The 27,052-nt window shown below is 42.4% G+C and overlaps 1 protein-coding gene across 1 annotated transcript in view; it reads right to left on the bottom strand.

Annotated features, from left to right (window-relative positions):
- Positions 1-1,602: 1,602 nt before the first annotated feature.
- Positions 1,603-27,052, bottom strand: part of PHKG1 (phosphorylase kinase catalytic subunit gamma 1) — a 57,032-nt gene continuing 31,582 nt past the window's right edge. The window contains exons 4-10 of the mRNA XM_075589940.1: positions 20,391-20,445; positions 11,862-11,927; positions 6,738-6,901; positions 4,763-4,853; positions 4,062-4,215; positions 3,738-3,863; positions 1,603-2,785 (exon numbers count right to left, since the gene is read on the bottom strand). Coding sequence (XP_075446055.1) covers positions 2,534-2,785; positions 3,738-3,863; positions 4,062-4,215; positions 4,763-4,853; positions 6,738-6,901; positions 11,862-11,927; positions 20,391-20,445 — 908 coding nt within the window. The 3' untranslated portion in view covers positions 1,603-2,533. The remainder of the gene's footprint in view (positions 2,786-3,737; positions 3,864-4,061; positions 4,216-4,762; positions 4,854-6,737; positions 6,902-11,861; positions 11,928-20,390; positions 20,446-27,052) is intronic.

Below are 27,052 nucleotides of genomic sequence, written 5' to 3'. Positions count from 1 at the left end.
GTAATCAGATTGTCCCTTTGCCACTCTGACAGACAGACTTGAACTGCTGCAGACACTTAGTGACACAGAGGTGGGTCTTTCTGGAACCTATATATTACACCTCACTTCCTAAAGTTAGTGGTTCAGTGCAAGGTGTTCATCCTAACAGTGGACACACAGCATGCTGTCACTTCCTTTGCTACATATGACACATCACAGGGGCTTGAGGGCAAACCTCCATGATCACTACTGGCAACCCTGCCTTCTTACCAGGATTATTGCCAGCAAGAGAGAGAGATCTGTACACCAATTTTACACATGGCTACATAAGGAACCCCAACCCTCTCTAATAGCGCGTCTGCGATCAGATGCATTGTAAGTTCTTCTGTATTGGTACAATTTTGAATTGACCTGAAGATTGCAGGGAATCCTTTAGGGATTCCCTGGAACACCGGTTTAAAAACACTGTTAGGCCCTCATCAGCTATTAGTTTTGGACCTGCAATGGGGCTAGATTTCATTTCAACAGTTCGCTGCATTCCATTGTATACTTAACATTAAATATTCAGCACCTGTAGTTTTTGGGAAATTAACTTCGGAAGGAAATGTACATTTTGCAGCAAGAGGGCTTTATAAAATACTCAAAAGGTAAATGTAAATACAGTAGTCCAATGTGGCCGTTCGGGATGTTTTAGTCCAAAAAAACTAGAGAGATCAAGAATAAACTACATAAAATAAGGCCATAAAAGCACTACTGCCTGAAGCTCAGGGCCGGCTTGTAACTTGGCAGGGTTCGGTGCTGGGGGAGAGTGCGGGACCTCTTACCTTGTCTCTGGGAATCTCCTCCTGCTCCTCATCTCTGCGGCGTCACAGTGTCATGGCAATGCGTTGCCATTTGACTTTTCGGCATCATTTGACGCTGTGTTGTCATGGCGACGCATCATGGCAATCAGAAGATGCTGGAGAGAAAGTAAAAGGCCCCGCGCTCTCCCCAGGCAATCAGTTTAGATGTTTTGGGGAACAGTGCGAGGCCTCTGTAAGTGCGGGGCTCAGTATGACGGCAACGATGGAACCACTACCAAGACCACCCTGCAGAAGCTAAAAGCACAGTCTCTAATGAGCAATCAATCCTTTTTTTATTTGTGTAATAAAAATAAATAAAACAAGACAACTGTGCTAAAATATTTTATACTTTTCGGCAGCAGGGAAATAATTATTCTGCCACAGACAGAAACACGAGAAATGTTTTGCAAGAATGCCATGTTAAAACTGGCTACATGGATACTTCTAAATATTGTGTAAATTAATTTGGAATTGAAAGGCAAATAAATGATCATGTTTGTTTAGCAGCAAATCTTATGTAAGAAAAGTGAGGGGTTAAAATACAAACGTGTGTGTGTAATTATATATATATATATATATATATATATATATATATATATATATATAATCAAAAAATAAATAGATGATACCGTTCTGTGGCTAACGAAATGCTTTTATTTGTGCGAGCTTTCGAGATACACTGATCTCTTCTTCTAGCGATGTTACCTTCGCCGGAAGAAGAGATCAGTGTATCTCGAAAGCTCGCACAAATAAAAGCATTTCGTTAGCCACAGAACGGTATCATCTATTTATTTTTTGATTATTGAAGCTCGGCTAACACGGTACTGATACCTCTACATATATATATATATATATATATATATATATATATATATATATATATATAATATCTCTGTATATCCTAACTGTAGGCAATATAATCCAGAGAATTTAAAAAAATTCTGTGATTTTATATTAAATTATCAATCCTGCAGGTTATTTTTTTAAAACACTTAAGTAGTTATACCCTGGAATAAACCCTGACTCTAGAGATGGCTAAAACTATTTTTCGGCCTACTTTAAACCCAGTGGGGGTTTCTGCAACTTCCTGGACTGAGAGGCAATCGTACAAATCTATTTATTTTTAGGGTGACTTGGTGAAACGTTTGATTGAAGGGTCAAAAACTGTGTGCATTTCAATGTCTTTTTTGTTCATACTCGCCACTATTTCTTGAAAAATGAAAGTTAGTGACAAGTAAAGATGTTTTGTGGTTGGCAGGTTTTGCCGAAGTTTCCGTTTTGGAACTTCTTTGCCAGCTGCGTATGTTCAACATTTCTCAGGTTTGCCAAGTTCTGCACAAGTTTTTGCTCATATGTCAGTAAAGCTGACATATCAGACAGCGCTGGTGCTTGGAACACATACATTGGGTGTGTGTTCCCCTGACATTGCTGTTACTGATTAACTTGCTGGCAGGAAGTGGCAGCCAGTTGTTCCTCTCTGGGAAATCTGTGCGGTGGTAAAACTTTAATATAAAATAATCGTCTGTATTGGAGGGTTCTCCTAATGTCGTGTACCAAGAGCCCCTGCGGCTCTATGAAGAGTAGGCCTGAAGCATTACCACATGCATTTTGTCAACTTCTATAGCATAAATATATTTACATACACACACTTCTGTATTCATGTTGCCGTTGTTTGAGGGCTGGAGATCGCCTGACTGTTAACATCCATCAGTTTAAGACATCTCGGTCTCTGCTGCCAGGGACAGCAGCATGGCTTTCGCAGTGTTCTCAAATAGTGCCGCTCTGTTCTGCTGTTCACCCTTCTTCACCCAGTGTCCATAGATCCTGAATGCACAGGCATCAATCAGCTTCCGGATGGGCTTAATGGCATAGGGATCCCTAGCAATGATCTCAGTGGTCACCGGCTTCACTCGGCGGTAGTAGTGGTAGATTCGGACCGACGCCAGCACTGTCAGACAGACCACCTGTGAAGAGATGATATCTTAGCCCTTTCATTCTCCTGAGACGTGTCTTTGGCAGAGAAAGAGGAGCGCTAAATCAGAAGCTAGAGGATTGTAGGTTTAGGTGTAACGTGGAGTAGTACTTAATCACTGAAAATGGATCAGTGGGTTCAGCCTGCCAAGAGAGGTATTGGAGGCTAGTATGGTAAAGGGAGTGAGAACTGCTTGGTGTAGATCCCAAGGTTACTATGAATAATGGGGGACAAAAAACAAGGATCACATGTGCTTTTAACACATGGGCAGGCTTGCAGGTCCACGTGGTCTTTATCTGCCGAGACTGCGTATATTGTTTCTATTGCAGGGCTGAATTCTATATGCTTTTGCCTGCCAAAGATTTTGTCTGGGATTACACAGGGATATTGTAGCCAACAGCAGGAGTCACCTCGCTGGCCCAGCACTTTGTGAGTGAACAAAAGGATTACCATCCGTTTGGAGTATTTCTCTTCACATTGTACTGCACTGTGTCAAATGTATGCATGCATTGCTGTGATGTCTCCATTGCTGCACCTAGGCTCATGGCCAGTGTTTTATAATTACTTCAGAAATATCACGGTGTGAAAAAGGAGCACTAATCCAGGCAAAATAAGGGGATCATAAGAGGACGACAGGCACGCACCAAGGAGGTTTAAAGTTGCTGGCACTTGGATGTACATATTTACCACATAGTCCTTCATATTGCCTTAAAGAGTACCATTTCATAGTACAATAGCCACACTTGTGAGTACTGATGCTTGTCTCACTAGGCTGAAAATATACCTCAATACTGAGTTTGTACTTGAGGTGCCTATTTAACCCCATTGTACAGTATGCTGTCCCAGTGGCAGCTGCTTCATTACAATTACTGTGGAGAAGGCTCTTACTTGCTGAGCACCATTCCCATTTTTCTGGACTTTACTTTTTTTTTATAATTACTTGCCTTAAATTTCCTGTAAGGGCTGAAATGGCGCACTTCCTCCACTACGTATTGCTGGAAAAAAGGATGAGCTAGGGCCTCCTCTGCTGTGAGACGTCTGTCCGGGTTCACCACTAAAAGTCTGGCGATCTGGGAAATGGAAGAAAATATTTCAGTGTCTTCCTTGAGATGTGGAGATAACGCTCTGTGACTGCAGACCCATATCCTTCTGCTACATGCATCAATTCACATATCATGCCCAAATCTCAGGGCAATGTAAAAGGGGTGGGATAGGGTTTCTGCAGCCAATTGCTACCCAAGTTATCACAGCTGGAGGTTGAACCGTACCAGATCTTTCACTGTGTCTGATCGATCGTCCCACTCTGGAGAGCCAAACTGGTAGTCTCCATTCATAATCATCCGTAACATCAGCATCTGCTTCCTGTGCCAGAACGGTGGGGAGCCAGCCAGGAGGGTGTACATTATAACTCCAGAACTCCACCTGCAGTGGGCAAATAGTCACCATGCAGCTTTTAGATTTGCTGTTTGTTGTACCAGTGACAAGCTAACAGCTAGAGGATCCTGAAACACATTGCAGCATATTTTAATACTAGCAGGAAATACAAAAGGAAAACAGACTGGTGCCTGATTGTTTTGTTATAATAATGTTATAATACCACCCAATTATTGATAGTGCACCTGTATAAGAAAATTAGGAGGCCTCCCAAAGCTTGTACCGTTATATTAAGAAGAACATCCCACGATTAAAGACATCGAAGCTTTCAATTAATCTGCATTTCTCTTTAACTCTTTCGTTGTCAAGTGCCAACATGGCTAATGACTAATACGTTGCATTAATATTATGATTTGCTAATAATACAACAAGTGGCGAGTGTGTGACAGTCACATTACATAAAGGAAAGACCAGACTGTTTCAGGGCTACATTACTTTGTAGTGTGCGTGTGGTTATGGATATACCTGATCGAAGACTTCAGGTCCTCTTTAACAGAAGGAGTACAAAAATAAATAAATGAATGGTATGACTTACATATCCACTTCTTTACCATATCCTGGGTGGTATTCATCCATGGAGCACTGCAAGATTTCAGGGGCCAGGTAGCCTGGAGTACCACATATTTCTAAAAGAGGGGAACGTTTTAAATGACTTTAGACCCTGCTGAGTATATGGTGCTAGCACCAGGATTCACTAACAGTATGGGTTAGGCCCGTAATATAGTGGGCGCGCGTGCCTGTGCAAACGCTCGTGCATGTGACGCACGCTATTTGTGTGTACGGTCCGTGCTGCTGTGAGTGACAGGCTTTGAAGGTACTGTGTGTGTGTCACTGTGTGTGTGTGTCTCACTGTGTTTGTGTGTCACTGGGGAAGCTGTGTGTGTGTGTTTGTGTGACGATGGGGAGGATTTGGCCCGGGATTAAAGGGGTTACACCCCAATTGGCCACCCTCTACCCTCACCTGGGAAGCAAGGGGTTAACTGGACTGAGGTCCAGTAATGTGTTTTTACCTCGCTTCAATATCCAAATGCTTATTCCCCTGTGTAACTGTATTGTGTTATCCTAGTGTCTGCACCACGCACACACTGGGGCTTAAGGGGTTAATGAGCTACAGTTTAAGAAAATACAAATGTGGTGTATCTTTTCAGAAATATCTGAGCTTCAAAAGGCTTGATTGAAGTTTGGGTGTGAAAAGGTACAGAGGGGGTTTGGTGTATGTTAACATATATTGCTGGGAGACAGCTAGGAAAGGAGGTCTGGGGCATTGGGTGTGAAATCTAACACCAGGTGATAAATGTCCACTACCCAGGGGTCCCTGCTTCAAAGGATGTATTGATGGGGGGCAGGGGTGCGGTTACGCTAGGAGATATCAGAATGAGTGACCATATTAAATATAAGAATATTATGAGATGTCCTCGGCTGAACATGCTAAGAGTTACATATGTGTATTCCTGGGACTGATTCGCACATAAGGAATACAAACACCTGATGTTTAGCCAGTTCAAAGAGACAGATATTAATATCTCTCTTAATTTTAGTATTACACGGTAATATTTAGTCTCATTGGGAGCGTCATGCGTGTCGAAATGTATTAATATGTCTCGCGTGCCAGTAAGTATACTGAACTGAAGTTATGAAGTTATTTAGATAGGAAAAGCAGTTTGTAAACGTCCTTGGGTGGGAGGAGTTTTACTCTGAGGAAAACTGTCAACTTCACCGCTGATTTATGAGAGGGGTTGGGTTTAGGTTGTGTTCAATGGGAAATAATTGTATAAGAACCAGGCTCAGCCTATGGCTATTGTCTTTCATGTCTTTCGTGTCTTGATGATTATGAAGATTGCTGTATGAACTGCCAGTCCAGATGGGACTGTTTCATCATTCCATTTTAAGTAAGTGTCCATATTTTGCCTGTTATTTGTATATCTTGTGTGTTCACCTTTATCAAGGAATAAATTCTATTTTATCATATCTAAGTCTCGTACCAGTTCAACCCAGTTATATATATTTGGTGTGTATTATTAATAGCTTGTCACAAAGCTCCCGTCAGTGTGTATATATTAAAAATAAAAAAAAAGACATGCTGTGAGAATAAATTATTTATTAATATTGTGCACACAAAAAAATACATACACACATACATCCACACATATCCACACATACATACATTGCAGACACTGGGCGGTAGCGGCGCGAATCCATACTTTTCTGAGTCTTCCCACCGACCGCCGGGCTCCACGCTCACTGCCGTGCGCGCGTGCGGCCCTACCATACAATGGCTGGCTTACCACAGACAATTATAACTTCCGCGCGCGCGCCCACTATATTACGGGCCTTATGCACTACGACCCTGCGTTAACCACTCTTTACTCTTTTGCTATAGCTGAGATATAATACCTCTGGGACTGTATGTCACTTTCCACATTATTTTGCTCTGTAAAGCCCCACCGGGACAGATGCTATCAATCTGTTCTCATGTTTATGAAAGAGTTTGAAGACCTGGCCCGGCATACCTTTCAGCTTTTCCCCCTCACGGATTTGACAAGAGAAGCCAAAGTCGGTCAGTTTGATGTTCATGTTGTCATCCAGGAGAATGTTCTCTGGTTTCAGGTCTCTGTGAACAATGTTCTGGGAATGGAGGCAGGAGACGACTTCCAGCAACGCGCGCATTATCTTCCTAGCACCCAGAGGAGAAGGCAGAGTTTAATGGCTTATCTAGACCTGGCTGAGTCTATGGTGCTAGCCCTGGTCATTAAACTGCACTGTGTACCTCATCCATCATTAAAATGAAAATGTACCTCATCCATCATGCAGGGAATACACTTATCCAGCGGTGAGCAAACTGGGGGGCGCGAGACTGCCTAAGGGGGGGGGGGGGCGCAGTTTACAGAGGCCCCGCGCGCTTCCCGAAGGCACTTAAATTAAGTGCCGGGGGAGCTGCAGGGCCTCTTTAAACCTTTAATTACCTTGGCTCCACACGCATCGCCATAGCAACAAGGTCATGTGATGTCACATTGCTATGGCAATGTGACGTCATGACGCCGGAGCCGAGGTAAGTGGGTGGTGGGGGGGGGGGGGGGGGCGGGGGTGAGGTGACCATCGGAAACAGGGTGCTGGGAAAATGTTTGCGCCCCCTTGCATTTATAAATACATTAAAATACCTAAAGCAGCTGAGTAAACAATAATATATATATAAAAAAAAAATATATATATATATCTATATATATATATAGATATATATATATATATAGATATATATATCTATATATACAGTGTTCGACAAATCACCCAAAAATCTACTTGCCCAACCAAAAAATCTACTCGCCACCTAGTCCCACCCCCAACCCTGCCCCTAGTCCCGCCCCCAACCCTAGTCCCGCCCCCAACCCCGCTTTAAAATAAAATATATAAATAAAATACATTTAATAAATTCCTAGTCAGAACAACATTCGTTTTTGACATAAATATATTTATTGTATTACATTATACTACAATTAGTCCATGTTACGTGTGTGTGTGTGTGTGTGTGTGTGTGTGTGTGTGTGTGTGTGTGTGTGTGTGTGTGTGTGTGTGTGTGTGTGTGTGTGTGTGTGTGTGTGTGTGTGTGTGTGTGTGTGTCAATATCGATCTAGAAATAAAAGCCAGGTGTGAATGACTAGTTTCCTGAACACCTTAACCAGTGTCTGGACGTCCCCGCTTCACAATATCTAAAGCAGCAATCCCGCCTGGGATCTTGATTGGGTGGGGTGACTGGGGTGATTGGGGGGGTGGGGTGATGTGACACTTCTGGTATCCTACACACACACTCCCATACACACACTCTCTCCCATGCACACACTCTCTCCCATGCACACACAAACACTCTCCCATGCACACACACACACACTCTCCCACGCACACACACTCTCCCATGCACACACACTCTCCCATGCACACACACTCTCCCATACACACACAAACACACTCTCCCATACACACACACACACTCTCCCATATACACACACTCTCCCATATACACACACTCCCATATACACACACTCCCATATACACACACTCGACAGGGGGAAGAAGAGGAAAGGCAGCGCGACCGAGCACCACCACCACCACTCACTGCCCCCCCCCCCGCGACCATCTCCCGGCCTGCTCGGAGCGGAGACCAAGGAGGTAAGGGAGGAACACCCCCGCTACCATCTCCAGCCCCGCGCGGGGATCGGGGAGAGAAGGGGGGGAGGACACCCCCACTACCATCACCACCGGCGCGAGTATCGGGGGAAGCGGGAAGTGGCGCGGGACCGGGGAGAGAAGGGGGGTACACCCCCACTACCTTCACCCACGGCGCGAGTATCGGGGGAAGCAGGAAGTGGCGCGGGACCGGGGAGAGAAGGGGGGTACACCCCCACTACCATCACCCGCGGCGCAAGTATCTGGGGAAGCGGGAAGTAGCGCGGGACCAGGGAGAGAAGGGGGGGGGGACACCCCCACTACCATCACCCGCCCCACGGCGCGAGTATGGGGGGGGGAAGCGGGGAAACACCTTGGCTTGCAGGGACGGAGCAGAGGGGCCAGAGGATTAGAGTACTTACTCTGCAACATATCTCCGGCCAGAAAGAATGGCCGCTCGTTGGGGGCGGGCTCATATAGAGCCTGGCCGCGCGCCCACACAGCCTGGGAGCGCGCACCAATCAGCTGTCAGGTAGGGGGAGTTTTTTTATTTTCAGGCAGCGCGAGCCGGGAAAATTTCAGCGCGAACAGGGAAAATGTAAAAAAACAAACACGTGTGCTGCTTGGGCCAATATTTACTCGCCCGGAGGTTAAATCCACTCGCCCCGGGCGTGTAAATGTATAGGATTGTCGAACACTATATATATATATATATATATGATATCTGTACCGTGTTAGCCAATCTTAATAATCAAAAACAAATACCTCGCCAGGGTATCTCCTATTTTGTAAGGCCTGACACAGCTATACCTGCATAAAACTCTCATAACCTCTATAATGGAGGGAGGTTTGTAGATTTCAATTATTAAACAATTTGGAGGTTTGCGACCCCTCCTCCCTGGTTTTTAAGCTCACTCATCCCACATCTAAATGACTGGTCATTCACAGGTGCATGACAAGACCTGTTTTTAAGACAGTTCTCCCCCATTAGAGAGGGTAGGAGAGCTTATGCAGGTACAGCAGTGTTAGGACTTGCAAAAAAGGGGATACCTTGGTGAGGTTTGCAAGCTTAAAATGCTTTGGCCAAATAATGTAACTAAATGATCCTCACTTATAAAAAGAAAAGCGTAAGTATTTAACTATATTTATATAGCGCCATTAATATACATAGATCTTCACAGCAGTAATACACGTGACATAATCATATAAATAACAAATAATACATAATGGTAAGAAGTGCTTCAGACATAAAAGTAACATTTAGAAAAAGGAGTCCCAGCTCCGAAGAGCTTACAATCTAATTATAATTTGTCATATTAGATGTAGCACTGGGGCTTTGTCTTTTGTTGTATACATGAGGTTGCAATCCCAGTAGAACTCCTTTTTGACACAAATATATATGGTGTGGTGGGTTTGCGTTCTGTGCTTGCAGGGTCTGTGTGTTTGGACATTTATTTTCAACTTAAATGCAGCCAACACATTCAGTACAGAAGGAGGTTAAAGAGAGGTTGGGGATATTTGCACCAACGTTTCAGTTACCTGGTCTCCAGTTTTCAACGTAGCCCTGTTGTGACAACCTTCATGCAGTGGGTTTCAATTTGGTAATGATGTCAACTGTAGAGCTCCTACATACAGTGTCTTCGTGTAGCCCAGTCAATGTCACACTGGCCTTGTGGTGAAGCTTGAAAAGTGGCGGATTGATGGCCTGAGATGTGATTACTTCCATGATATACAGTACCTACTCTTCAGCATACTTTACTGAGGCTTGGACACTTGGTCCCCAGAGACTGCATTATATTATTTGGATCATATTGGGTATGCTCAGCCATGTGGATAAGTGTGATATACATGTTGTATTATCTTTTGCTGTGATTACTTTGCTGTGACAGTTTTTTTTGCCTATTATTTAGCAAAATACATGTTTTCAATTCCCTTTATTTAGTGCATTTACTTTTTTTGAGTACTGGAGTACAACGACATTTTATTTGTGGACTGGGTGATTGGGGACGCCCAGAGATCCATGCACCAGAGCCTGAATACATATTCCTTACTCTCTGTAGCTCTAACCGAGAGCTGGCCAATGTTCTATACCTAACACTCGTGTTGAAGCATCTCAGACGTTTACTTTCAAGGGTTAGCAAGATCCTTGGGTGCAGTCTAGATAGTGTGACCAGAGTTAGTTTCATACATTTACCTGGAAATTAGACAATCTCTAAAATTACATTTCCCTTCCATCAACAAGGTAACTGTCAACTGCTGCGAGATCCGCAGAGACACAGGAACTTCAAGGGGGTGGAGGGGAACGTTTGTATTAGATCTATATCTATATATGCTTCTATGCTATGTGTTTCGTCAACACCCCCGCCCCTCCCGCAGTGTTTATGTCTGAACAAAGGAATTTCCAAGCCTAGCCCAGTCCCTGCATTGTCCCAAATGCATACAGCCTTTGGCAGGAACCGAATGGCAGCCAAAGTGTGTCCACCGTTTTCTGCCATTAACTGCTGTTTGGTAATGTTACAGCTACAGTACTCTATTACTTCTGAAACTCACCAGCACTCTCTCCCCCTGTACCCATTGCCTACTTACCCTGCCTATAGATGGTTCTTGAGGTAGGGCCTCTTCTAACACATTGAAGGTCTATGCTACCTCTTCTAACACAAATGGTATCCTCTCTGTAAATGTTACTTATGCCCATTATCATATCTCTCACGGTACATGAAATATCTGTAAATTGAATGTATAACCTTTGTTCATTTAATGCAACCATTTGTTATTATAACTCTGGCTTTTCTTGTCTGTCTTGTGTACAGAAACTAACTCTGTAACTAAATAATTGTAGTTGTTGTTGCCAAACTGACTGTAAAGTATGGCGATGCCCCCTCAAGTGGAGGTCTGCATTTACTTAAAAAATAAATGATGATGTTTGTACTGGAATTTATCTTAAACAATTACCTTAAAAAAGGAAGACTGTTGAAATGACAGATCGTCATAGTGCAACAAACATTTTGGTTAAGTAATTTGTCAGTGCCCTACTATTTACTTCATGCGTTGATGACAGGCGGCTCTCCAGTAGTGAGTACCTATTTAATTCTAGATTTCCTGGCTTTTAGTAATAACTGTAGAGTGCACAAGCTTTTTTTTTTTTATATATATATCATTTTGCTAAAGCTTAAAATTACCACAGCATTACTGCATCCACACCATAAACACAGCAAAAGTCTGCTAATGCACATCTCAAACGAGTAATGCAATAAACATGGTCTGGTTTACAGGTCAGTGCTAACAGTAGTATCCTCCAGTGTGATACCATCTCTGCTCCCTACCCTTGTTATCCCACTTATCCCACTATTCATCGTGCCGTGAGTTGATGCACAGGTCACTATCCATTCAACGGTGTAGCAGTGAGTTACTACACGAGGTTACCATTTCATCCACCCCACTTTCCACCACACTGGCTAGGGGAATTGACCTCTTACCTTGTTTCCTTCTCACTTAAGGTGACTTGCTCTGTGAGATAGTCAAACAGCTCCCCTCTCTTCATCCTGCGACAGAAAGAGAAGCGGAATATTATTATGCAGAACCATTTACAGTATTTACGTTCTCTGTATACAAAAAGTAAATGACACCAAACAATCTGTGTATCACGCTTTGGCCAACGACTGTAACTAAATGACTCTTACGTATGAGAAGAGAGACAGATAAGTATTTCCCTATTGAATGTGTCATATTAGATGTAGCACTGGGGCTTTTTGTCTTTTGTTATATACATGAGGTCACAATCCTAGTAGCGCTCCTTTTGACACAATTATATACGTTGTGGTGAGTTTAGGTTCCGCAGGGGTTCTGTGTGATTGTAAATTTCAATTGGTAAACAATTGTTTGGAGGTTTGTGCCTCCTCCTCCCTGGTTTTATGCTCACCCAGCACATTTTTATATACAGTAGCAAGTCTTGTGAATGATCCGTCTATTAAGACTTCTTCCTCCATCAGAGAGGTAAAAAGAGCGTGTGCAGAGATAATGTTGGGACTTGCAAAAGAGGGGATACCATGGCGAGGTTTACCAGCTTAAAATGCTTTGGCCAAATAATGTAACTAAATGACCCTCACCTATATGAAGAAAGACAGATAAGTATTTAACTATATGATTTGTCATGTTGGATGTCGCACTGGGGCTTCCTGTCTTTTGTTATACACAAAGTATCCCTGCCCCAAAAACCTTGATGTTTGATTTCATATACAGTCTGTGACCCAGGGTAGAAAAATACTTTTTATTAAAGTTATTATCTGTATAGCATCAACAATAAGCAAGAGAATATAAAATGTAATCGCAATATATGTGCATTTCTGTTATGTGTTTGTGATGCTATATGTTTTTTTACCAATTTTAATTTCTGTCTGCAAAGAGACAGTTCTAGCACTTTACAGGTTACAGTGAGAGAGAGACAAACACTGCCTTGTGTTTTGTCAAAGTTGCCTGTCAGCTGAAATGTCTGTATGCCTTTCACAGGTCAAGCTTCTTACAGGGTATGGTTTGGTGTTATTGTGCAGAACAAATAGTGACTGCTCACATGCCGTTCTGCACATTCTATTATTTACATACTGGTGACCCAGCATTCTATCTGCTTATGGTTTACCTCCCTTCCTCACAATTTCACCAGCAATGCCCTATATACTCAGGGGATTGTTTTGTTCTTTAATATATTTTGTTCTCAATTTATCTGAAACTCCCCCCGAGCAAAAACAGATGTTTTCTTATAACTCGGAATCCTGGATTCATGGACATTTTGCACAGATTTCCTAGGTGAAGCAACTATGTATTGGGACCGGTCATACCTTGCTAAGGAGTATTGGTGGTTTAGACTCTCCTAAAATGTCAAGTTATTAATGAGCACTAAATTGCACCCTAGAAAGCAGACTAAGCAGAATGTAAAAATAACCGGCACAGATACATTTAGCTGGCCAAAGAAAGGTTACAGGGAAACATAAGCTTGCAGAAGCTGCCTGTGAGAGGGTTGTGTGCGCAGCTGCTACGTATATAAACATCTGAATGTAAGCTGCTTCAAACAGACAGGTACCTAACAATACTAAGAACTCCACAGGGCAAATTAAGCATGACAATTTGGCATTGAGCATCTACACACATTTTCCAGAGCCCATGTAAAATCCCATCCATAAGCCCTTGGTCAAAGATTATTCATTGCACTGCTGATGTGCCTAAGCTAAGTCTTTGAGATTTGGTATATATTTCGGAAGAGAAATGCAATGGAAGGAATTTCTAGGTTTGCCACCTGACTTCTGATCACATGAAGAAGTTTATCCAGGTCGGGATTAGAAACTGGTTGGTTGTTGCAAAAAGCCCAGATGGTCTCAAGTGTCCCTTATGAGATGTGGTATGACTCCATATCGTCATGAGATTTCCCTCCAGTGCATGTTTTCTAACATTCAAATGCACAATAGTCTGCATTTCTTTGGTCGGTGAACAAGGCCTAACATCTGTTGATGACATCGATGTAGATTGGCAATGTTATGGGCTTTAGTCATTAAATAGCCGTAAGTGATAGATAATGGCTATCATACTGTAGAGTACGGTTATATCAACCATCACAATCTCAGAAAACAGTCTAGCTAGAATCTCCTGGCAACCAAGAGTCAAGGAGCTATTCTGAGAATCGAATAATTTAACCTCTTCATTAGCTGTCTTAAGAGTATAAAGATTGTTTTATTTATAGAGTATAAAGATTTGACCTCTTTGTATACTTCTCCGTATGACCTTTCAGCAACAACTTGCATGAATAAAGCCACTCTACCTCCCATGATACTTACAACGTGGCTCCAAATGAAAAAGACACTGTCCCAATATAGAATTGATAAGGTTCCATTTTGTGCGCGCTATACATAAGGGGTTAGCCTTTTTGCTAAGCATGTTCTTTCATTTCTGCCTTGCAATGGGGTCTGTGTAAGAAAACATGAAGGTTTTTGCATTGCTTATATTGCAGGCCTGGGTAATCAAACAATTAAAGAGATACTTTGTTTTCTCAAAACAAGAGTTCTGTAACTAATTTTCCCTGTTTACACTTAAGTGACAAGGGAGGGGTGACTTGTTCCAGGTACTCCAAAAGTGTTATTGTGAGAGATGCCATTTTCCTCAAAGGTTATCAAAAAGACATTGCTACCTCTATCAACAGGCTAACAGGAAGTGTTACTTCTAAGGGCTGAAGGACATGTGTGACTTTGCAACACTGCGTGGCTGAGTGCGCGTGCGCGGGCCTCCGTCTGCTGGGCAATGTGTGATCATCCCCAGCAGATGGAATGTTCCGACACACCACGCCCCCACGTGACGCACTCAGCCTCCTACCCTGAGGGAGCAGGAAGCCTGGGGGTGTGAGCAGCGGGGATCGGGGGTGTGAGCAGCAGGGACCGGGGGTGTGAGCAGCAGGGACCGGGGGTGTGAGCAGCGGGGACCACGGGTGTGAGCAAGTGGTGACACCGCTATTAGAGATCTTTATTGTATTATTGCAGCTCTGAGCATTATGTCTCCTCCCTCATGTACACATCTCATTTCCATGTTATCAGTTCACCGTTGCCCTTGCTCACACCGGTGAAAAAAACTCAACATACAAAGTCTCAGAAAGTTAAACCTTGACCCTTTTTGAGAGACATTGCAATCAGTGATTTTTCTAGTGTTTCTGTTATTGCTTTAATCATTTGCTGTAGTCCCGTCCCCCGTCCCAATTTCAGCAGCCAATCAATGAAAACGCCTGCACATTGATTGGCTGCTGAAACTGACGTCACGCTGCTGCAGCCTGGAATCACAGATTTGAAAGACTCCCGCTACAGCAGAAGCGCCGCCGCCGTGCTGCACAGCCAATGGTAGTTTCAACAATGAACACTACCATTGGCCGCCAGGGGTCGGTGACAAACGCCGGTGTGTGCTCCAGCCTTTAGTATGCAGAACATGACCAGAATCGGTTGTCATTGCTTATAAACTACTAGATAGCAAAAGAAAATACAGCACAGCCATAAACACTCACGATTACAGCATCATAGGTTTCCCACAAAAATATTCATTGTAAATGCAACATCTTGTAGTGAAATTCAAATGCCTTTTTAGTTTTCAAAGAACAAGGCAATACATCAAAAACACAACGTTTCAGGTCTAGACATGGCATTTCTTCAGCTACTCGAACACCACTATGACAAATAGTGGATAGTGCATTTCACCCTGAAGGTTACAAAGTGGCTTATTACATTTAATATATGTACAGCCGGGTGGTTCCCCTAAATTTGATGACGCTGGTACCATGATTGTGGTAATTACTGGGAGAGAGCTATTGAGTCTTTTATACTCTTTGATTTCAATTGAAATCAAATAATTCCCCTCTCCCAGACATCATAAAGGTCATACAATTGTTGCATCGCTAAGGGACAGTGACAGACGGCTGTCAGGACAGATCCCTACAGGCCTGTGAGCGGTGTTGGCACAGATCATAAGAGAAATTGGGTATAAAGTTTCAGGTTTGATAATTACATTTTAGACTCATCTTGTAGGATACACTCTATGTGAGAGGGTCACATCTTCTTCCCATACCCCCCTGGAACATTGTATTTGAGATGCCAGTTTCGTAACAGCATCATTTGGTAAAGTATAGCTTTCTGATTAATTCTCTCTTATTTTAAACTGTCTGACCTTACTTGTACTGTATATCATTTTGTATTCTTTGTATTTAAAGCACTGTAACTTTTCTTATATAAAATGTAATCTGTGAAAATTAAATATAGTACTGTCTGTGAGCTACAACTGAACTATTTTACCATCCTGTTATGTTAAGGGTTTTAGTTACATGTGTATAGTCTAAGGGACCAGGGACCTGGGGGTGTCCATGCCCATTTTAGTGCCCAGCAGGATGGTGAATAATACAGCTTAGCAGACAGTTTATTGCTAATCCCATTAATACAACAAAAAAACAAAGAAGCCCAAAAGTACATCCAATATGACAAAAATACACAGTGAAATAGACCTATATATCTCTTGAAAAATGGTCATTTAGTTAAACCTATTGGCTAAAGCATTTTAAACCTGCTAGCCACATCAAGGCATGACCAAATATTGCAGGTCCCAACACTGATTCAAATTCTTATTTACCTCTATAATTAGAGGAAGAATGATTGCATTGGATCTGTCCCAACCAGCTGCATGAAAAAGACCTGCTTACTTGGAAAGTGGGGAAAGGCGAGCTTAAACCCTGGGAGGGAGGGGCCACTAACCTCCAAAACAGCTGAGACCAGCTGGACAAAGTTAATAAACACCCAGATACCCAGTGAGCGCTAAGAAACCCCCAAAATTACCACATAATATATATATGTATATAAGTGTCAATTGGAGTGCTACTGGGCATGTCAAAATGTATACAATAAAAAAACAAAGAAGCCCAAAGCTATATCCAATATGACAAAAATACACAGTGAAATACTTATATATCTCTTGCAAAGGGTCATTTAGTTAAACCCTTTGGCCAAAGCATTTTAAGCCTGCAAGCCACATCAAGACATGACCAAATATTGCAGGTCCTAACACTAACTGATTCAAATTCTTATTTACCTCTATAATTAGAGGAAGAATGACTCAGACATACGTCCACGTGGTTGATGAGTGAACGTGACAGATAGCTTCACACTGTACTGAGATGAAACATTGTAAGAACTGAATAGGCTAACCTTCCATCAGTTGTTTATACATATTTTCTGCTCACTAACTGGGATTGCCTATTTTTCTAACAAAAATGTAAAACCGGAGTTTAACTAACGGAGCCTGTCCCTAATAGTCTAAAATCACCCATAAATACATTGGCACAGAGCAGGGGTGGGTAACTCCAGTGCTCAAGGGCCACCAACAGGTCGGGTTTTCAGGATTTCACTACAGCCCAGGTGGCTCAATCAGTGGCTCGTCAAACACTGTACCACCGGTGCTGAAGCAGGGATATCCTGAACACCTGACTTGTTCGGGGGGCCCTTGGACTGGAGTTTCCAACCCCTGGCCTAGAGTCATCAAGCTGAGATGCAATGGCGATCTACCAGGAACCAATGTTGAATTGAATGGCAGTTACCGCCAGTTTGGGAGCGATAATCTGCATGGCACTTTGAGAACTCCCAGCCATTGTGGGGTCAGTCTGTGATTGCCGAGTAGGCTGCCTGACTATCTGCTGATGTAGCTGCAAACTACTTTTGCTCTCAGTCACCATGCCAATTCATTATATAATAGGAAGGGATATTACACTGTTTGGACCTGGAAATAGGTGAGCTATCATGGTAGGTATTTTTCTTCTGCTATGTTCAACTCCCCCCCCCCCCCTACTTTTACTCTCTTAATGCAGCATTTTGGTCATGTGAAGAGTAATAGTTTGTGGTGTACAAAGCTCAGAACATGTACATAAATCTATAATGACATATTGTATTGATGTACATGCTATTTGACTCCAAAGCTCTTTACAATTATACTTTACGTACACACAGCCTGAGGAATTAATTCTACCAAGTTCCACTCCTTGGGTGTTAATCTGCTATCTTATTTCTGGCATGATCTGACCTGCTTCCAAAGGGACACACACAGCCCCTGCAAGGTCAGAACCAAACTCACCACACCATATGTATTTGTGTCGAAAGAAGCGCTACTAGGATTGTGACCTCATGTATATACTGTAACAAAAGACAAAAAGCCATAATGTTACATCCAATATGATAAATGATATAGTTAAATACTTAACTGTCTCTCTTTCTCATAAGTAATAATAATAAAAAAAAATATTGGGCCTATTTTCCAGATCTTCAAAGCTGGGGCAAAATCACACCAGATTCATCAAACAAAACAAAATCTCATGCCTACTAGTGGTCATATATAACTTAAGAAGGTATCGCAACTTCCCGTGTGAAGCCTTTGTGGTCATATACAGTTTGATGCAAGCAAAATATCGTGTCTGCAAAGTACAAACAGTAGTCACATTTTAACTACTCCATCTTCAAACCAATGAACTATTTAACTATTCCCCAGAATATGTGCATGGAGCATGTTTATAGAGTACAACATATAAGCTATTCACATTGTAGAGTACAGGGTGCACGAGTGCTGCTACATGCATGGTTCTAGATTGGAAGAACCCAGGGCTATTTTGGGGAAAGAACACAGAGGAACGGGGTTCCACCGCCAATTTTTAGGGATTTGCAAGAAACTCCATATAGTGATTTGGAAATGATTAGGAGTAGCACTGGACTACTAATTGGAAGGGGCTGAATGCTTTTTGTACCATATTTCTTTAATTAAAGGTGGATTATTTATTATATTTTAGTCTAGTTTAGATATAATATAATTTGTATTTCCTTACGAGGTTTGCAGCCTAGAATAACAACACCCTTCCCTGGCAGAAGAGCCTGCAACACATTTCTCTGTAGGTTTAAAAATACTTCCCACTTAGAGTCTATTCAACTCAATATTTAAGACCACAAACTTACAGCACAGAAGTTACAATATAAAGACTAAATGCTGACTACATTGATTCGATACACTGTTTACATAACATTGTTAACCATTTTGACCAATATGTATGATGTATCAATGTACTGAACATGTATTCATCTGTTCTAGTCATTCGTGGTTTAGTGACCATTATAAATGCACATTATCAACTTTTGACTGTGCCATATATACTCTTTATCACGCTACATACAGACAGGGTGTCCATTTATTTCCCGTTTAATAAAAATAGGTTTCGGCTGTTTCTGCTTCTCACAGGGGTGCATTTTATGTGAGAAATACTCCCTCTGTTTGAAACCAAATGATAAATGTACTACTGGGTTAATTGATGTCTCCTGTCTCGTTAAGATGCCATAGAGCTAGTTTAAGAAAACTAAATTCTTAAGCACATACATAATTTTGAACTGTTGCATTTGTTTCCAATTGTGTAGAACTATTGCTTTATAAACAACTATTGAGGGACAGCAAATACAATTCCTTTGTAGCTCAGCATCTGTGCAGTTGGTTAAATCTGTGGATTTGCAGAATACATTATGTTTTAGATAGGGACAGTGCCCCTTCAGATAGGGTCGTCAGTTATGGCCAAGGTGAATCCAGCGGTTCACAGAAGAGGAAGCAGAGGTCCCCATGAGGAAGGGCCGAGTTCCATAGGATCAGCTCTCCAGGCAGATCCACACATGCCTCAATCCTAGTCTGTCTAGAAGTGGCAGTTCACAGACAGGATTGGGCCCGACAAGGGGCCTGTAGTGACAGAGCATAACAAATTATGCAGAACGGGGACAGGTCAATAAAGGAGAATCCAGTCAAGTGTCCGCACCTCTCCAAGGTGTTAAGTGAGGGTGCCTGGGGATGGACCTAGAGTATTAAAAGTACAGACAAGCAAAATAAAAGGTATCCAACTGTGTACTGAGTATTAATGAGAACAGCCCTAGTAACAAGGGGCACAAATACAGAGTTGTAGTACAAACAACAAAGTTCCTGGCGCCCATCAATTCCATATGTGCTACCTCATCGCCCAGCCGCACGAAGCCAGACCCTGAAGAAGGTTAAAGCCTTCTGAGTAGTCAATATATAGACTGATGTAAACTCCCCAGGGCGGGTTACGCATATTTCAATGCTTCTAATCATGAGTGTAGTGTAGAAATTCAGAGCACACAAAATTGCAAACAAAATAAAATGAATTAAATTGCATCTTGCAAACATATAAATAACCAATGATCGAAGAAACGTTTGTTATTTTTGTGCAAGGCTGTCTGCATTTCCACCACGTACTGGACGGTAACCCTATCTATTACATGCCTATTATATGTTTCCTGCTAACTTTCTTCTTGTGATTTGTTGAGGGTGTGCCTTGATGTTTCTGTGTACAGTCTTCCAAGCATACCATGGGTGCTGAATAGAAGTGGCCCATCTTAGTTTCAAAGCATTGCCCAATTGTTGAACACATTTTTCAAAGTGCAGAAACAAGACAATGTACTCACAAGTCAAACACCAGGAAGAAAAACGTGTTGGACTCAAAGCTGTCCTTGAGCTGGACTGGAATAAACAAAAACAAAAAATACATGTAAATACAGTAAAAATTGTCAATGTACGTAAAGGTTGAACAACTGACATGGGGGGGGAATAAAAAAAATGAACACTTGAGGAAGTCTAAAGCAGAGCTTGGTTTTAATGGTTTTAACGAGACTTTTGTGTTGTTTACAGTTATTTCTGCTTATCTACAAACCTGTGCATTCCGTGCCTGCCCCAGATAAACCATGACTGCTGGTAGCTTTAGGATGTATCTACTTCTATTAGGAGAATTGTCACACGCCCCATAAAAAAAGACAAGGCGATCGAGCAAAGAGTACTGTGGAAATAGGTTATTTTAAGACACAATGGCCAGGATTCATTAAGCTCAGATGAGGGGTACTGGAGCTCAATCCAGCAGTAAATGCTGTTTAAGTCAATGGCAGGTAACATAGGATCGAGTTTGATAGCCCTTATTGGAGCTTAGTAAATTTCCATGAGTGGGGATTTTTTTTACAAACGACACTAGCTGCATGCAGTAAGTCAGGGCTGTGAATGGGCATTATTGTACTGTGTAAATGGTTTTACTGTGGAAACGAAGGATAGCTTCACTATCCCTTATATTATTTCTTATTTAGTGCTGCAGAGTTTACACAGCCTGTGCATAGCTATAAGTCCCTAGTCCATAGAGCTTACCATCACATTTGTAGTGCCTGTAGCACAAGGGGATGAAGTGACTTTGTCAAAATTACAAGGAACTAACCAGTCCCACCGGGGCAGGAGGAATAGCACTCCCCTGTCTCCTCTCATATTATAGGGCTGCCCAAGCAAGTCACTGGGTAGCATGGCACGCAGATCAGTCACTTAGGAGATGGGTCGCCTTGGAGGCACATCTTGTATACCCTGCTCCAATAGAAAATATTATATGGTTACCTAACCGAAAAGGTCTCTTGGAACACCCGATCTTGCCATCGATCACACACTCCCTCAAGCTGTGGGATAGACTTAAGTTTAAATATAAGCTTAAAAACCCGAACTCCCTAATGACGCCTTTTTTCGGAAATAGGGATTTTACCCCGGGACTACCCAGACAATCGTTAAGGTTTTGGCGGCAAGCAAACATTTGTAGACATTTGGATATTAGCCACGCTCTCAAAGTGACGCATTTTGATGAGTTGGTTCAAAACAAAGGGATCCCATCAGGAGAAATCTTTCGCTACCTCCAATTAAAAGCTTTTTTTGCCAAAGTTAAACCCACTAGCCCTGTCTCCCGGTTTGAGAGACTCTGTCTGGAAGCCGACTCAAAAGAGATGTTGATATCGACACTATACGGCCAATTTGCCCTACCGGTCGAAGATCAAATAAAACTTAAATTTATGGAGAAATGGGAAGCTGATCTAGGCGAGGAATTGGAGGACGAGGACTGGGAGGACATTTTCAAAGCAGTAGCCAAAAGCTCAATCTGTTCAACCATTCGGGAAAATGCATATAAAGTAATGACACGTTGGTAAAATACACCAGAAAATATTACTAAATATGTACCAGACTACTCCCCTATATGTCCTAAGGTTTGTGGCGAGGTAGCTTCTTTTCTGCATATGTGGTGGTCATGTCCCTATGTACAGGCTCTTTGGACACAAGTGAGATCCTGGATCAGCCAGATTTTGGGCAGGGATATCCCCCTAGATCCTTGGCTGTTTTTATTAATCAAACCCCTCCAGGGCCACACCAGGGCGGAGAATAAGCTAATAACCCACATTATCACCGCGGCAAGATGTACCCTGGCAGGTCTTTGGAAACAGGACAAACTGCCATCAATCCCGCAAATCAGAAACAAGGTATGGTTTATATGCACAATGGAAAGCTCACAAGCTTTTTGAACGATACATATGATAAATTTCAGAAGGTATGGCTACCCTGGCAGAAGGTATGGCTACCCTGGCAGAAGGTATGGCTACCCTGGCAGAAGGTATGGCTACCCTGGCAGAAGGTATGGCTACCCTGGCAGAAGGTATGGCTACCCTGGCAGAAGGTATGGCTACCCTGGCAGAAGGTATGGCTACCCTGGATAATGTTTATAGGAAACAGAAATGTATCCCAAAATTCCCTCAGCCTATAATATTACAAATCCTCCCCTTTTTCAAACTCAGCTGATAATTTCGGCTGTTACCCCCGGCTTGTGCTTACAAGTTATATAATGTCTTAACTTAGGAATTCTATATCCCTCAATATCACAGCAGTTTACCTAGAAATACCCTAAGAAAGAGGTTGCCCCAGATTTTTTCTTATCACTGTACGAAATGTAGTAAGTGTGGTTATATGGAAGTGTACTATGTTATTGTTGCTTCACCAAAAGGCTGTTCTCCTCCCTATCCCCCCTCCCCTTTTTAATTTTGTACCCATCCCCCCTGATAATTTTCCCTTTATTCAAATTGTATTTCTGTATAATTTTGCATAATGTAATAAAAATGCCAAGTTTAAAAAAAAAAAAAAAAATTACAAGGAACCTGGGGTCACCCAGTTCAAAGGCAGTAACCTTACCACTGTATGACGGATTCTCCAAGTACAGCTACCACTACTTTTTAATAGCTAATAGCACTCTTACTGTTACTTAGAGGTAGCCGGTCCTCACCCTTACAAATGATGCATGGGGATTGGTCTTTACTCCTTTAACTGCAAAAGGGACCTTGCAAGCTTCTCTGTCACTATACAGTAGGTTTTGATTCTGCAATGAAGCAGACACCCGAAGATTAATTTATTTCACAGGTGCAAGGCTCGTGTCACATACTTCAATACATTTGCAAGCATTTATCATACCTGAATTATATATATTTATATTAACTTAGTGAATTTTAGTCAATAGTTATCTTCACGCATCAAGTATTCCTAAGAGCCAATTCTATCGGCTAAAGAGGAACTGCTCATCTCAGAAAGATTTTGAAATTCAGGGACAGGAATTGGTTTCTAAATTTATTCATAAGGGCTACAAGGAGGAGATTGTCATTGGTGCTCTCAATGAGGTCAAGAATATAAACAGGGATGTTCTTCTTGCTCAATCTAAATCAAAAGTCACTACCTATCCCCTTACTAAACATGATACTGGTTCATGTCAGGACAAGTGTCCTAGATTCATCACTAAATTCAATCAGTCTGAGTATAAAATTAAACAGATATTGAACAACCATTGGGATATTCTCAGGAATGATCCTGTTTTGGGACCCATTTTACCTGCATATATTCCAGTCACCTATAAAAAAGCTAGGAACATCAAAAACATTGTGGCCCCATGTCGATTGAGAATGATCAAGGTAGGAGTTTCAGTTTCTTCTGACCGTCTCTCCGGCAACTTTTCATGTGGACGTACTAGGTGTCTCACATGTAAACATCTCATTGCCGGTGATAAATTCTGTTCTTTCTCCAACAAGGGAGAGCATGATATAAAGGGCAGGATAAACTGTCTCTCCACCTACATAGTGTACCTTGTCTCATGTTCCTGTGGTCCACAGTACATAGGGAGAACAATTCGACCTATGAGTACCAGGTTTCTAGAGCACAGACGTAACATCATCAATGGTAATCTGGCTCACAGTCTCTCCAAACATTTCTCTATCTGTCACAATAAAGATCCTGCATCTCTAACTATTAGGGGTATTGAACACATACCAGTGCCTCTCATTGGGGGGGATAGATTCAGGAGGTTATGTTTGCGAGAGACCTTCTGGATCTATACCCTGGACACTCTGTCACCTAAGGGGTTTAATGAACATATAGATACCAGCACACTGGTATAGTGTTCTGGGTGCCCCTGTTCATTTTATGACTACATCACCTTATTACAATATCACTTTCATTTTCATTTATATTTTCATTTTCATTTTTATTTCTATTTTGACAATTCTTTTTCATCCATTCTATTTTTATTAATATCACTACTTTTATTTGTGTTGAAGTAATATGCTCTTCAGGTATCATATTTCATACTTATGTATATATTTATGTATGTTTTAAGAAATTCATACATACAATTTTATTAGATTATTGTGTATCATTCATCATATTTGTGTTTAGCAACATCAATATGTATATCAATTTTGAACATGTATATGTATACACACATCTTTTATGATTATAGTTTTTGTAATGTTTCATGTACCATGTATTTTCCCATGTTACCCCTATGTTTCATTCCCTTTTTCCCTTTCCAGCCCTTTAAGAGTTAATGATTATCAATTTGTATTCAGGTGTTTTTAATGTGCTCTATTTAATTATGGATCCATGGCATCCTTGTTAGTACAGCTTTATCCCCTGAGGAAGTTGCATATCGCGACGAAACGCGTAGGGAAGTAGCTAGCACTGGACCTTCATTGTACACTATTCAATCTTTGAGCAGTTTTGTCTTTTGCTCGTTTTGGATCCGGTCCGTCGTCTATTATACTTGGGATCCTATGCAGGAAGTCTGACTGCTGTGTCAGTATCCCGTATCATCGGAGGACACGTACTCTCGCGGGATTTACATCCAGGGGGAGACCGGGTGCGCGCGCATCCTCCTGGCATCCACAACGGGAGTGTGTTGGACTCCATACACAGCAACCATCCACGGAGGCTCCATCGGGTGACTGTAAAGACCTTACTCATTGTTTTATTTCATTTTGCACAATGTAAGTGTCCATGATTCTCTTGCACGTTCATTTTAAATATTAAATCACAGTATTATGCTATGGGAGCCGCGCTGTCTTCTTTTCGTTCTACAGATCAAGAGGAAGGAGTTTTGTTCCTGAAGACTGGCAGCGACACCCAGTAGCTGTTGAAAGACACTTTCATTTTTATTTTCATTTTCATTCATTTATTCACCGCATTTCTTGGGGCTTTTTAACCCTCTTCCTTCCCCATACCCTCATATTCACCCCTTCCCCTTCATTGTTTATGTTGTATGTTTATTTATGTCTTGTTCTATTCTTAGCAGCTATTTTATACACACAGGTACTAGTGTTTTTAGTGTTTTTAGTGTGGACACCTATTTTTATGCAATCATCTCCTTTGTTGTGTATTATTCCGGCTAGCGCAGCAGTGTTTTTTTCTTTCTTTATATATATTTATATTAACTTAGTGAATTTTAGTGTGAAAAAAATTGCACTTAGCTGCCTGAGCAACTGTAATAACATGAGCAGAAGCAGATGGGTCAAAGACTGCTCCAACCCCTTGGCAGGCTGGATTTGGTCCCCGGAGCACCAGTTAAAGAGCCATGGCATGTGCCATTCATGTGATCCTGTAGAGCTCAGACAGGCACACAGATAACATGTTGAAATACAGAGCAGCGGGACATCAACATAGATACAAAAAGGGAAAGTAACCAAAAAGCTGTAAAGACACAAAATGAGGTTAAAATCGTGCCATAAGAAAGTAGTATGTGCATTGGTTAAAGAGCATTACAAAGTAGTAGTAACCTGCTTGCATGCAGGAGAACATAGTCCATATAAACAAGCATAGTTTTAGTACATGAGAAAAGAAAGGTATAGGTTCCATATTTTTTCACATATGTCCCTTGTGTGCCCGAGCCGGGGTGGCTCCATTTTGGGCAGGTGCCATCCTGCCCGACAGCGTGCGGCTGGTTACAAATTCATCAGCCAGGCTGGCTGCGTCCCTGCAAGTGATGGGTTTGCGATCAAACACCCAATTTTCACCTCAGGCTGGCACTGTTGTAAAAACTGTTCCTTGAACATCAAGTCCAGCAAGCTGTGGTATTTTGTGGCTTTGCACCATTCCACCCACTGGGTGCCATGCTGGTTGAGCTGGGCGACGAACATCATGCGAGTGTCCTGGACGGTCTTTTCTCCAGACCGGAACATTCCCTGGTATGCCTCTGGAGCGAGGGCATACTGGTGCAGTAAAAGGGCCTTTACATGCTGGTAATCATTGCTGTCTGCTGTCGGGATCCCCTGGAAGGTCTTCAGGGCTCTCCCAGTCAACAGCGGGGACAAACGCAAAATCCAGTCCCGTTCTGGAACACGGAACCGGTGACACTTATCCTCAAACACCTTGAGATAGCCATCAATTTCGTCAGTACAATCTTCAAACTTGCTGAAGATGTAGTGTGACACCCTTGGTGGTGGAGGTTGGTCAGGGTCCCACCGGGGTCAGGGGGACTGCACACCTTGAGTAGCCGCAATCAGCTGCAACCTCTGCTCAAAGGTGACCCCTCTCCCCAAACGGCGAGGAGAGAGGTAAGATCTGTGGTACGGAGACCTGTAGCAATTGGGACTACTACGGCTGCACTCCCGGGCTCACGCTCACCCTCTGGGTCCTCTTCTTCCCCGTTCTACTCCACCTCCTCCTCTGCCTGCACTTCCTTCAGGTCCGGAAGAACCTCCTGGACCCTGGCCGGAATAGTTGCCCCTGAATCTGCAGGTGAAGCTATGCTCGCTTCATGGTGCTCTAGATCCTCCTCCAACTGAGTCTTTGCCCGACCCGCTGTCGGGAATCCATACCCCTCACACCGGGCTATGATTCTGGGATATTCCCAGGTCCGGAACTGACCTGAACATTTATCCATCTTCACCTGGTGGCACTAAACTTAAAGCGCAGGTTTACACACGTTACACAAAGCAGTTAAAGTGACGAGAGAAGTCACTACTTG

Source organism: Ascaphus truei, chromosome 3, assembly GCF_040206685.1.
Source record: "Ascaphus truei isolate aAscTru1 chromosome 3, aAscTru1.hap1, whole genome shotgun sequence".
Taxonomy (NCBI): Eukaryota; Metazoa; Chordata; class Amphibia; order Anura; family Ascaphidae; genus Ascaphus; species Ascaphus truei.
This window is presented reverse-complemented; position numbering and strand designations above follow the sequence as displayed.